Below are 13,010 nucleotides of genomic sequence, written 5' to 3' on the forward strand. Positions count from 1 at the left end.
AGAGATGGATCTGAGGGTCAGAAGGCCCCCCAGAAGATGCTAATATCCACCCTCTACAGCAAACCTAAAGACCTCTTCCCTTGGAGTGCTCTGGAGCCAATCCCTGAGAGGGGCTGGAGGCTGCAGGAACCAGCCGGGAGAAGGCTACAGCAGCCCACAGGCGGCCCCAGCAGAGCTGAACAGAAAATGGACTCACCAGAGTGCGCCTGTCCCTGAGCAGGGTAATGGTGGTCTGAGGCAGCGTCACGTAGACTTCGCTCAGGCAAGACGCACCTTCCTGTATTCGTTCCTTATGCTTCACCACCACCCTGAAGAAGGGCTCTATTTGGGGAGAAGAGTGAAGAGCACCCAGGGATTCATTCAACAGCATTTCTGAGCACCCACTGAGGGAGGCACCCATGCCTGGCACCGTGGGGATAAAGGACCACAAAGATGCCAGCTGTAGTTTCAGAGGGAAGCCCAGTCCCACATGGGAGTGGGGCGTGACCGCCTGCCTGTTCCGGAGCAGCCTGACATGGCATGCTGCCAATCCATCTCCCCTCAGGACTGGGATGTCCTCCGGGGTCGATGTTTGTGCTACTTCTCTGGTCTCTTTATTGCCACCAAGTGAGGTGAGCCTCTTAATAAAAGCTAGCCAAGGAAGCGACTGATTTAAAAAAGTGTCTTAAGATGCAATTTCCCTAGTTGCCTGGTCTTGAGAAAGTCCTGCTTCTGGGGTGAACATGTCAAGTCTTACTTTCTTGCCTTTTCTATTTGCTCCCATGCCCATCTGTTCTGTCAGACCCCTCACCCAGGCCATGGGGGCGTCACCGGGACCCTACCTGTCAAGTTGCCACAGGATTGGGCCAAGATGTAGGTGCATTTGCCCATGAAGCTAAAGTGCCTCCCATCAAAGGTGAAATAATGAGGATCTCCATAGACAGAGCAGGTGGCAGTGCCTGCCAAGAGAAGAAAGGGGTCCACGGGAAGAGGGTTTGCCAGGCCAGATAGCCACCTCGCCCAGCCAATTATACACCCCAGCCTCCCTTATCAGGGGATGGATTGGAACCTTGGTGTCACGCCCACTCTGAAAGGCAGGGAGATGGGGACAGAATAAGGGGAGGGTCTCACCATGGGGGTGACATCTGTAGTGGTTGTCCTCCAACTGGCATATCGTGTGTGTTCCACACTGAGAGCTCAGGCACTCCACCCGACTGCCAGGCTGGCAGCGACAACGTTCTGTGCAGTTGGCGCCGAACCACTCTGCCCCGGGCTGGGAGCAAGGAATTGGGGGTCACGACACTACATAACTCTTGGGTGATCCTGCCATCCCATGCTACAGCCCCCTTCTCTTCCACTGCACCTGCCCTAAACTTGTTCATATTTTTCTGTTCCCACCCCCCTACTAGATATTCCTGCCCACCACAGGACATTTTCACATGCTGTTCTCTCATCCTGGAATGCTCTTCCTTCTCCCTTCTTTTTAAATTATTCCTAGGCAACCAACAAGTTCAGGTCAAGGGACACTACTTTCTTAGGAAGACTTTCCAGAACTCCCTGGCTGGGGGTCATCCTCATAGCTCTGGCTACCTTTTTCTTCCCAGGAAGTACCACATTGCACTTTTATATTTATTTGGGGGATTATTTTATTATAATCCCCCTGTGAGGGACCATAAATATCTTTTTTTTTAAGTTTAAAAAAATTTTTATTTTTTTATTTTTAGAGTGAGGGGAAGGGAAGGAGAAAGAGTGGGAGCAAAATATCAATGTGTGGTTGCCCCCCATAACACTGGCCTGCAACCCAAGCATGTGCCCTGACTGGGAATCAAACTGGCGACCCTTTGCTTCACAGGCCCATGCTCAATCCACTGAGCTACACCAGCCAGGGGACCATGAATATCTCTATTCACTACCTTAGCCCTAACACACAGCACAGTGCCCAGCAGAGAGCTCTCACTCAATAAATATTTGCTGAATGAAAGAATGAAGCAAGATCCAATGTGTCCCAAAGAATCCAACGGTATTAGGACAGCAAGGACCACGCTGTTTTCATGGAGGCCCCAATGCCCGGAGGGTTCAAAGTACTCGATAAATATTTTTGGATGCAGAAGTGAATCTATAATAAGTCAATGCATGTCTCCCAGGGCAGGGAAGAGATGCCTGATGCTAACAGCTATGGCAGGTCTTTCTAGACAAGCTGCAGCGGAAGCTAATCCTAACACTGACGCAAGGACACCCAGGAGACTGGGTAAGAGAGGGGCGGTGGGGAGGAAGTAGCCCCCAAAGAGACAACCGCAAGGAAGAATAACTGGAGCTGAGAAGAGGCACTGTTCACTAATAAATAGCTGAATGTTCTGTTAATTAGTAGGCTGCAAATGATAGTTATCACAAACTGCTAATAATAATAATTAACATTTATAAGTAATTGGTCTGTGTCAGGATCTAATTTTACCACACAGCCATCTGATGAAGTAGAAAATCTCATTGTGAACACGCTAGAGATATGGAAACAGATCTGAGGAGATACAGAACCTTGCCCAAGGCGACCCAGCAAAGTGCTGCAGCCGAGATTCAGGCCCAGATCGGTCTGACTCTAGGATGACTCTGTTCAACACAGTGGCCACCAGCCACAGCGCCCACTGAGCTCTTGAAATTCGGCTGGTCCAAATTCAGATATGCTGTAAGCGTAAAATGCACACTTGGGGTTTAAAGACTACTAGTATGGAAAAAAGAGAAATAGAAACAATTTTATTAATAACTATTGATTCCATGTTGAAATGAGAATATTTAGGATTCAGCAGATATTGGTATTAGTTTAACCTCTTTCCTTTTGTTTTTTGAATGTGTCCATTAGGAAACATAAAATGACATGTGGCTTGATTGCTATGCCTTTTGGACAGAGCTGGCCCAGAGCTGGTGCCTCTTCAGAGCCTCTGCTCTTGACAAGGTCCCTTGGGGCGGAGGTGGGGGACACCAGTGAGGGAAGACAAGAACACTTCTCTCTTTTGATCTATCCTGTCAGGATTTACAAGTTCCTTTGGAAGATTGTGGAATACTGTGCTATGTGCTGGACATACCAGAAGCTCTGCTCAATGTCCGGGGCTCTCTATGTATCCTCTCAGGTTGGAGAGGAGGGCCTGGCATCACCTGGTTGCTCTAGTATCTACTGCATCAAGGCTGCCAGCGTGGAACAGAAATACAGAGATGTCAAGACTGTTAGGACCACAGGATGACGGAATTGCCTGCACAGCCTAGCATCATACCCTGCCAGAGTGGATACTTCACAAATATTTATTGTATGGACAGAGATGACAACGAAACCACACACTGAATGAATGACTCCACCATTGTGTACCCACTGCTTGAGAGCTGACCCCTGGGGACCGTTCCATGGATCCAAATTCACCTCACCTGGGGAGCAGATGGAACCAGAACCCAGGTGTTCCTCTAGCAATCTCCCTCAGGGACCCTGGGCTTCCCAGTGGTCTTACCGTGTAGTAATTATTGTCGTAGAAGCAGTTGCAAGAAGAGGCATTGATGCAGTGGGAGCCACTAAACAAAAAGCCAGGGTCGCAGACACAGCCAGGCTTGCAGAGGAGCTCGCATTTGGGCTTGGGGTTCTTGCAGGATGCCGGGCAGGCACAGTGTTTGTAGTGGGCATTTGGAGGGCAGCTTGCTAAGGGGGAAACAGCCTGTATCAAGCCTCCACTCCATAGCTTTCTTCAGGGTGACTTCCTGTCTCTCCTCTACCCCACATTCAAGTTCTTCTCTAAAAAGTTAATCTGCATTATTCAGCCCTAAAAAGGAGTAGAGTCCTGATACAAACTACAACATGGGTAAACCCTGAAAGCATTATGCTAAGTGAAAGAAGCCAGTCACAAAAGAGCACGTATTATATGATTCCATCTGCATGTAATCTCTAGAACAGGTAAATCCATAGAGACAGAAAGTAGATTAGTGGTTGCCAGGGACTGGGGTTTGGGGGCTAGGGAGTGACTGCTAATGGGTATGGGGTTTCCTGTGAGGGTGATGAAAATCTTCTGGAATTAGAAAGTGATGACATATGCACAGTCTTGCAAGTATACTAAAACCACCAAATTGCACACATAAAAATGATGAATATTATGGTATAGGAACTGTGTCTCAATTTAAAAAGTGAGAAGAAACCCTGGTGCTTGTTCCCAAATACCTGCACCCACCTGTGCCCTGCTGTTGCCCTGCTGAGGGTAGTCAGTCCTCATTTCTTCTAAAGCCACCATGTCTGATTCGTCTCTCCTCTAAGACTGCAGTTTTCTACGGGAAGCATCCCTTTCTCTAATACTGTCTCCTAGTCATCATCTTTTACTCTCAGCTCCTTGTCCAACCATCACGTACCTGGAGTAGGAGTAGGGGTTGTAGTGGTGGCCTGGGGCACAGTGGTCGTGGAGGTACTTGGAGTACTAGCAGGCTTCACCAGGGCTGCAGGCCCAGTGGGTACAAGTGTGGGAGGAGCTGTGGGCTTTTCCGTGGGGACAGGGAGTTTTTCAGTGGGGACTGTGGGTTTTCCAGCGAGGACAGTGGTTTTTTCTGTGGAGAGAGGGATCTCAGAAGGACCAATAGGGGGAACTGGAGACTTGGAAGGAGGCATTGTTGGCACAGGTCCTGCAAAGAAATAAAAAAGCCCTGGAGTTTAGTCAAAATCATACTACCACCCTCTTCACTCACATCTAATTGCAGTGGGTGGGATCAAAGGGGCAGCTTATTCCTACCCCTCCTTCTACTTCCAACCCCACCTTCACTCCATAAACACTCAACAACCACTGCTCCTAACATAGGTCAGATGTCGTGCCAGATACAGATAACACAGGAGAATAGGATCCCTTCAGGATCATCATTCCTTAAGGTGTTCTGGATCCCACCACAGAAATTCATGGCATCAAAGCCATGTCACTCAAATAAACATCCTGTTGGAGCCAGGGAGGTAGAGGTGGGCAACTCACAGAAAACAAGGCTGCCTAAAGACTCAGACCGAGAGAGGACTTGCTTTTTAACCAGTACCTACAGGGGAGCCCAAGAGATGATCATCTCAGAGCGAGGCCCGTTTATGAGGTCTCTGGTTTTGTCTTACCTTGACAGGTCCCGTGATTGATCAAGATGAAACCTACAGCGACAATGAAGGCAGTGTTGGTGCCCCTGATGGCCTCCAGTATCAGCTAAAGGTAATGAGGGAGAAAGAAGGAAAAGAGAAATGAAAATGAAACCCTGGCACCTCAGTGACTGCCAGGCCGAGAGTCTGTCTTCTGCCAAAATGTCACCTTGTTCCAGCCTCAACTCTGCCCTTGTCCCTTTTCTGGATTCAGAGAACCTTCTCAGGAACGCCACGTTATTTTTCTGCTCTGCTCTCCTTCCAGTGTCCCATCATAGCCCTGGTTATGTCCCTGGATACTAGGCATTGTGTCCTTTTTACCATGCCCCACACAGATACTTAAAGGACCCACTCCGTCTCTCACCTGCATAGGCTGTTGATAGACTGAAGGAATGGTGATGGAGGCGTTCAGCCAGCCAGGGCTCTGAGACCCAACACGTTGCCAGAGAGAAATTAGGAAACTGCCCGCAGGACTCCCCAGAAGGAGTTTCAGCTTAGTGTCCTCTCCCAGGCCATACATGTAGTAAGTAAATTGCACACAGATTGTACCCGGGGTGCAGAAGGATGGGCTTACCAGTCTGAAAGACTGGCCTGCCTGGGAGAATTTGTCAGCCTCAAGGTAGATATAGTAACCTTTTTGGGAAAAGAAGGTAATAGGCAAGATGAGAAACCTCCACAGGACAAGTCTAGCACTGCTCTCTTTAGCAATACCTTGCTTTCTAAATGGAGATTTGATGCAAATACCCAAACTCCCCACATTGTAGTGTTTTTTTTTTCTTGTATGTATGTGTGCATGTGCACACTCACTTTGGACTTTTCTAACTGAAGATGGCAGGATCAGAAAGGAATGGAAAACCAAACCAGCGACCCAGATTCTTTTATTGGCTGCACTAGTAAATGTCTTAATGAGACAGTAGATTTTGAAGCCTTGGGCTCAATGAAGTGAGGTGCCTGGATTTTGGGTGGGGGGCGGTTCAGTGACTCCGCAGCCATAAGAGTCCTCAATTCACTCTATCTCCGTCATCACCAAGTTCCGACCACACGGCACTTCCCCATAAACACCTGCTGGCTAATCTTTACCACCTATATCTTCTTCCATCAATCACACCAACCAGCCCCCTAGCTAGGAGCAGATTCAGTATTTCATTGGCTTGAGGGGCCCTCAATCTCCTCACCTCTATTAAGAGGCACTCCAAAGGGGTGTGCGCCTTGGGTGGGCATATTTTTACCACTCCAGGTCCAGTGTCCACCAATCCCTGATATCTGGACCCAGTCACAGAAGGGATGGGCATCATCTTCAAAGTTACACTGAGGAAAGCGCTCTGGAGTATCAAAATGGGACATTGGAGAAAATTTGGCCATCTCTCTATTCCTCCCTTATATCACCCCTGATTCTGAGGGGTCTGGGCCTCCCAGAGCCCTGCTCTTACCCCCACAGGGAGCAATGCTGATTGCATCCACTGCCACGGCTGGTTCTGGGATATTTCCAAACATGCCCACCACAATGAACTGGAGAGAGAGAAAGAGGGGGCTGGGCATGAGAAAACCGCCCAAATGCCCAGCACCCCATCTGACTATATTCTGTTCAGGGACCCAGGCAATTGCTCCCAGTGCCCAGACCCTCATTCCCTTTCAGTATTTGGAGTGCCTACTACAAGCAAGGAAACCCGCCCTCTTGCTTGACTGTACCTGAATCTGCCCCTGGCCTGTATAATTGACAGAAACAGTCTGCCAGTTGGGTCCGGATTGTCCTGAGAAAAGAGTGTGTTTCCGGATGCTGCCTACAATGGAAAGAATCCGAGGAAGTGAGATTAAGCTGGCTGGAAAATGATTTCAAACCTGTACTCAGAAGAATGAGTAGCAAAGGGAATACTTGGAGTGTATTCCCATTCCTCAAATGCAAGCACTTCCTTCTCTCTCACCTCCTAGCACTTTATTTTTCCGGAATCCAGCTGCCTCCCCAATTCCACCCTAACATAATCTTGCACATAGCCCAGATTTCTCTAGACCCATGTCTCCCCATCATCCCAGCCATGGGAGATGAGCCTCCCGTGACGTCGCCACTCTCACCCAAGACAGAAGCGTAGATGGTGAGGGCTGCCCCAGGAGACCGGCCTTTGAGGATGTAGTGGAAAGACAGGCTCAGACAGCCTGATGACTGGCTCAGAGGGCTCAGGAGAACAGATTTCTGCTTTGGCTTTGCATTCTTGGGGTCCAGGAGCATGTAGAAGCCACCTGTGAAGAAAAAGGTCAGTAAGGTGGATGGCTGAAATTGGGAGAGTAGGGCACAGGGACAGGGCCCTGTGAAGGCAGAGGGTCTGGCTGTGGTGAGTCCCAACAGCTGCCTAGGTCCAGCCAGTGCTGAGGTGGGCCTACATCCATCTCACAACTGGTTGAACCCTTCAGTCCTTCCAGAAGTGCTTCTCAGGGCTGGGTAAGGACATGAGCATTGCCGTATGAAAAATGGCATCCTTCCAGGAGGAACAGACAGAACCTTGTCCTTTGGGTTCTGACTTTTTAGGTCCCCTAGAGTCATATCCTGCTGCAGTTGACCCACTGGACAGAGCCGATTCACACAAACTAGTGAGAGATGGCCTGTCTGACACAGAAGAGCAGCCATCTCCCCACATCGGGTTTACCGCCAGTTTAGCCAGCCAATCAGCCTCTAAAACGCTCTGTGACGTAACTGGTAGCCAGGGGAAAAATTAAGGTGGCTGCCAGGCAGTGCACATGCGTGCCTGCAGGTGCCCGACCATGAAGTGCGCACTCATAGTCCAGGACGGAGGACTTTGGAAAGGGAGAGAAGAGGGCTAAGGAGGGGAATGGGCAAAAATGGAAGAGAAGAGAAAAGAGAAGAAACAAGAGGGCCGGTGGAATGAAAGGAAAGGAAATGGTGAATGGTGAAAGAGAAAGCAAGGAGTGGCGGTATTGGGACATGTGAGGAACAGAAAAAGAGAAATGGGAGAAAAAGCAAAGAATGGTGAAAAAATACTATGAAGTGAACAAGTTGTAAAAAAGAAGAGAGAAATTAAAAAAAACACAACATTTACGGAAACTGCTGTGCATGGGATACAGTGCTAAATGCCGGGGGCTGGGGGTTGATACAAAGATGGGCAGCCCTGTCCTGCTCTCCAGAGGCTTAGAATGAAGGTGGGATGGAGGTTTCTCAAGGTCTTTCTAGAAGGCAAACCTCAGGCAGCAGGAAAGCTCAGAGGACTGAGAGCATGAAGAGGATGGGGTGGAAAGGGCTATGGGGGAGGGGGAAGGGAAGCTGGAGAAAAAGAAAATGAAAATAAGGTGGAAGGAAGGGAAAGAATTGAGAACAGAGAAAGGCAAAGGGAAAGAGAAGAAAGAAGAAGTAGAAACTCAAAGAGGGAATTAGTGAGCATGATCCTCTATGTTTGATCTGAGAAGTTTAGCATAGCATGCACTCAGTGCTGGCTAGAAGTGCGTGTTGTGTGGAGCAGATTGAGAGAGGAGAGGTGGCTGGCATGGAGGAGAGAGAAAGAGCTGAAGAGCAAGGAAAGGAGGAAGGAAGGAAAAAAGAAGAAGAGGAAAAGCCCAGCCAAGAGCACAGCAAGGTGGTGGAAAAGAGGCTATGGTCAGACGTGGATGGAACAGAAGAGGAAGAAAGAGTATCGCCTGGATTATTGCAAAAGCCTGCGAATGTCTTCCCTGCATTCCCTTCAACGGATTTTCAACACAAAAAGCAGGTGACCCTTTTAAACATAAATCAGATCAAGTCACTCTTCTGCTCCAAATCTGCAAAGGCATTCATGTAGAGTAAAGCCACAGTCCTGACAATGGGCTTCGAGGCTCCACAGGATCTGTTCCTCCTAGGACCCACCTGAGCTCATCCTCTCCAACCAGCCACAAGGCTCCTAGCTGAACCTCAATAGCCCCTCACCCACGACCCCCACCAGCCCACTGCTACCTCAGGGCTTTTTCACAGCTGACCCCTCTGGTCAAAATGTCCTTCTCTTCAAAATTTTCAGCCTTACTCCCTTACCTCCTTCAAGTTTGTGCTCATATATGTGACCTGAGTGAGACCCACCCAACTGCCTTATTTAAGCGTATAGCCCACCCTACCCCTGCACGTCCAGTCCCCTTAGTTTGTTGAACTTTTTTTTCTGCTCACCTTATAACTGTATAACTGTACTTCTTTATTGTTTTAGGAACTGTCCCCATCTTGGTTCCCTGCTGCTTCTCATCTGTTTTGTAAACTAATGTCTCTTAAGTGCCTGGGACAGTACCAGGTACATTTTAGGTGCTCAGTAAACATTGGTTGGATGAAGGAAGAATGAAGGGTTCCAGGGGAAGGGAGGTAAGGAACAAGCCATGCTAGGTCTGCCACCTTGTGAGGTGGCAGTGAGGGGAGCTGGCTGAGAGTGTGGAGTTTGCTGTTGCTGGGCAGTTCAAGCTGACAGAGGTTTGGGATTGCTTGGGTCCACCCCGAACCTTCCCAAGTTGAGTTAGTGTAGAGTTGTCAAGTAAACATCATAAACTCCTACAAGGCCACTAGAAGCCCAGGAGGTCAGAAGATAGGAGTGTGGCCATTACTCACTACCAGAGCGGGAGAAGTCATCCTCGGGGCCCACGTCTGGCACCCCCGACGACCCCTTCTTCTGGACCCACTTGGCTCCAGAGGCTGTGGGGATCCAGCTCCAGCCACAGAGATTATTTTGAGTGTCAAAGCTGCACATTTGCATCATGCAGACTGAGGGGAATAAAAAGAAAGAGGACTTAGCTTTTTCTAAGAGGATGCAGCTCCGAAAAGTACGCCTGTCTGGAGTCAGAATTCTGAGTCCCAATCTGGGTCCCATGAACCATGGAGGGCCTTCAAGCCAGCTACGGTTCCACTCCCTGGAGGCTGTGTTCCTGGCATAGATGACTTAAACTTCCCAACCCTCAATTTCCTCATCTATAAACTGAGAATGAAGCCCTGGCTGGTGTAGCTCAGTGGACTGAGTACAGGCTGCAAATCAAAGGGTCGCCAGTTCGATTCCCAGTCAGGGCATGTGCTGGGTTGTAGGCCAGGTCCCCAGTGAGGGGCATGTGAGAGGCAACCACACACTGATGTTTCTCTCCCTTTCTCCTTCCCTTCCCACTCTCTATAAATAAATAAATAAATAAACAAATAAATAAATAAATAAATAAATATTTTTTAAAAAAACTGGGAATGACAGCAACCACATGTTGTAAACTAGATTATGTTCAGGGAGCATCTAGCACAGCCCCTGTGCTCAGTGTTTGCTCCTTGATCCAGCTTCTGGAATTGAATTCACCTTCCCTTGAACTTGCTCCCTTCAAATTTCTAACATCCAATTAGAGGGCTAATTCCAGACAGACCTGGTAGCAAGTCTAGTAGCAGAGCCGGGGTGACCAAACATTCAGGTTTACCCTGGACTGAGGGTTCCCGGAGATGGAAGACTTTCAGCACAAAACCAGGGAGAGAGAGCCCAGGGCAAACCAGGATGGCGGGTCACTCCAGGACAGGTACCACCACAACTCTATGTTAAAGGAAAACTTCTCTTTAGATGTGGCTGCTTCAGGAGTCAAAGGTACAGGGTATGAAGGTAGAGAGAAGCAAGTAGCCTCGACTTTGGCAGAAACCAGGGTCATGGTCCCTGAGCTACTCCTGCCACCCATGGGGGTGGCAGAGAAAGAGGAGGAGGGACAGGGGCTCACCCCTACTGCAGGAGCCACGACGGATATAGATAGCATCCAGAGAGATGTCCAGGTAAGCTGTGCTGCCTGTCACTCCTTCAAATATCAGCTGTGGGAGGGAGGAGGGATCGCCTTGCTGTGAGCCCCTAGTTTCCTGCCTGAATCCAGAAGCTCCAGCCACCCCACACCCCCTCATTATCTTAGTCCCTCCTGGCCTCCCCACACAGCCGGATTCCTACTGGGGCCCTCACCCTCACCTGGCTGGGCAGGGCCCGGCCCGTGGGCACAGTGACAGCGGCGGGCATCCAGGAAGGGCTCTGGGTATTAAGGTGTTTCCAAAGCAGGTTGGGGTGCTTGTTCTTGGTGCCCATGAGCAGCAGCAGTTTGAGCTGGGCACCCCATGACAGGCCGAACATATGGTAGGCAAAGTGCACGCACAGAGGGCCTTGCTCCCATATGGGGGAGCTGCGCAGGCGGACCACCCCACTTGGCCGGAAGGAGCTCAAGTCCAGGTGCAGGTAGTAGCCCTCTAGGGAGGCAGAGCCCAGGACAGTGAGGCCCTGCCACCCCTATGAGCTGCCCCCAACCCTTTCCCAGAGCCCAGGCGCCCACTGCCTCCCTAGACTTTAGGCTTCCTCACCTCCATTGGGGTACCCCCCAGGGGGCCCAATGTTGCCAATGGGGGAGGGTCCACTGGCTCGAATCCAGTCCCCATCATCTGTGGATACTTGAGTCCAGTCACAGAAGGGTTTGGAGTTGTCCTCAAAGTCACACTGGGTTATAATGGCTGGGGAAAAAGGCCACTGTGAGGCCAGGAGAGGGGAGAGGCCCAGATGCAGAACCCAACTGGGGGCATAAGAGTTGGCGAGAATGGTAACCTTAGAGAGGGTGGCCACTAAGGTTAGGGTCCAGAGCAGAGATTTGGGAAAGAGAATCTGAGAAGTCATCTCTTAGGAGAAAGTCAGGGTAGGGGTGGGGTAGGGTGGGCAGAGTATCTGGGTCTAGAGTCCCAAACTGAGGTCCAGAAGGCTGGATTCCAGGGGGGCAGAAAGGCTTTATCTGGGCAGCATACACTTCGTTGCTGTTCATTTGAATGTGAGTCTTTAGGCAGGGCTTGTACTCCTGCACAGTTCCCTCCACCCTCTGTCATCCAAGGGCTGCCCTTTACACATTCATTCCATGTTCATGCCATCGCCTGGCCTGGAGGGCACATGCGTGGCCACCCTGGGTGGGAGGGAAAGTGAGCTGTCCTGGTTTCCAACTCACAGTTGTCCTTAGAGCCGGGGGCAACTGGCTCCTGGTCCAGAGACTTCTCTTTCCTTGAGGTTGATTTGAACAAAAAACAAAATGTAATACTTGTCATTGTCAAGAATTACAAGCCTCAGCCCTGGCTGGAGTGGCTCAGTGGATTGAGGGCCAACCTGTGAACCAAAGGGTCGCCAGTTCGATTCCCAGCTGTGGGCCAGGTGTCCAGAGCGGGGCACATGAGAGGCAACTCCACATTGATGTTTCTCTCCCTCTCTTTCTCTTTCCCTTCCCCTCTCTAAAAATAAATAAGTAAAATCTTTTTTAAAAAGAAATATAAATTTCAATGACTGACCGTGAGCTCACCTTAAGTTCTCATCTCTCTCTGAAAAAGCGTCTTCCCTGAGAGGTCCTCACATCCCTGCCAGGACCCTCTATCCCTCTATGCCCTGGATGTCAGGCGTGGTTGAGTCTCAGGTGAGGAGGAACCAGTTTATACCCGGGGAATCTCCTGCCTTCAGGTTGAGATCTTCTTGCCCTGTAGTTGAAGTTTCCCCCACAAAATAGGGGCCATATGGGCCCCATGTTGCTAGGTCTGAGGTGGAGGTGGTATCGTCACAGCTACGTGCAGCTGAATGCGGGGGGCTAACAAAGAGACCGCCCCTCCTCACCTTACAGACCCCACCGAGAGGTCCCTGCCGGTCCCAGGTGGCGTGGGCCCGGTGGAACAGCCCCTGGTTTTAGTTGTTCAAGTTCTACTTGTTCAGATCCCCCAAGCAAGCTCCAGGACACCGAGACAGCCATCATTTCTTGCCTCCTACTTGAAGTCTCTCCTAAGCGCTGGGTCTGCTCCAGGTTTTGTCCATTTTCTCAGGGCTTGTCTCCGCCATCCTCAGACCTGTTTCCCCAGCTCTCGCCCCTTTCCTCACGTTTCCGCTCTCCTGCCCCCACCCGAGCTTTCGCATCACTCAGTTCCCGGCTCTGAGGCTGTGGG

At 50.1% G+C, this 13,010-nt stretch overlaps 1 protein-coding gene across 1 annotated transcript in view; it reads right to left on the bottom strand.

Moving 5' to 3' along the window:
- ZAN (zonadhesin) overlaps positions 1-13,010 on the bottom strand; it is a 31,373-nt gene that overhangs the window by 18,131 nt on the left and 232 nt on the right. Inside the window, exons 2-17 of the mRNA XM_037134944.2 lie at positions 12,038-12,090; positions 11,412-11,558; positions 11,029-11,300; positions 10,793-10,880; positions 9,669-9,821; positions 7,175-7,339; positions 6,794-6,885; positions 6,535-6,613; positions 6,280-6,426; positions 5,469-5,737; positions 5,087-5,171; positions 4,354-4,620; positions 3,471-3,655; positions 1,111-1,252; positions 822-938; positions 197-321 (exon numbers count right to left, since the gene is read on the bottom strand). Of these exons, the coding sequence (XP_036990839.2) occupies positions 197-321; positions 822-938; positions 1,111-1,252; positions 3,471-3,655; positions 4,354-4,620; positions 5,087-5,171; positions 5,469-5,737; positions 6,280-6,426; positions 6,535-6,613; positions 6,794-6,885; positions 7,175-7,339; positions 9,669-9,821; positions 10,793-10,880; positions 11,029-11,300; positions 11,412-11,558; positions 12,038-12,090 (2,386 nt within the window). The remainder of the gene's footprint in view (positions 1-196; positions 322-821; positions 939-1,110; positions 1,253-3,470; positions 3,656-4,353; positions 4,621-5,086; positions 5,172-5,468; positions 5,738-6,279; positions 6,427-6,534; positions 6,614-6,793; positions 6,886-7,174; positions 7,340-9,668; positions 9,822-10,792; positions 10,881-11,028; positions 11,301-11,411; positions 11,559-12,037; positions 12,091-13,010) is intronic.

The sequence above is a fragment of the Artibeus jamaicensis genome, unplaced genomic scaffold (genome assembly GCF_021234435.1).
Source record: "Artibeus jamaicensis isolate MK-2021 breed Jamaican fruit bat unplaced genomic scaffold, CSHL_Jam_final contig_956, whole genome shotgun sequence".
NCBI classification, from domain to species: Eukaryota; Metazoa; Chordata; class Mammalia; order Chiroptera; family Phyllostomidae; genus Artibeus; species Artibeus jamaicensis.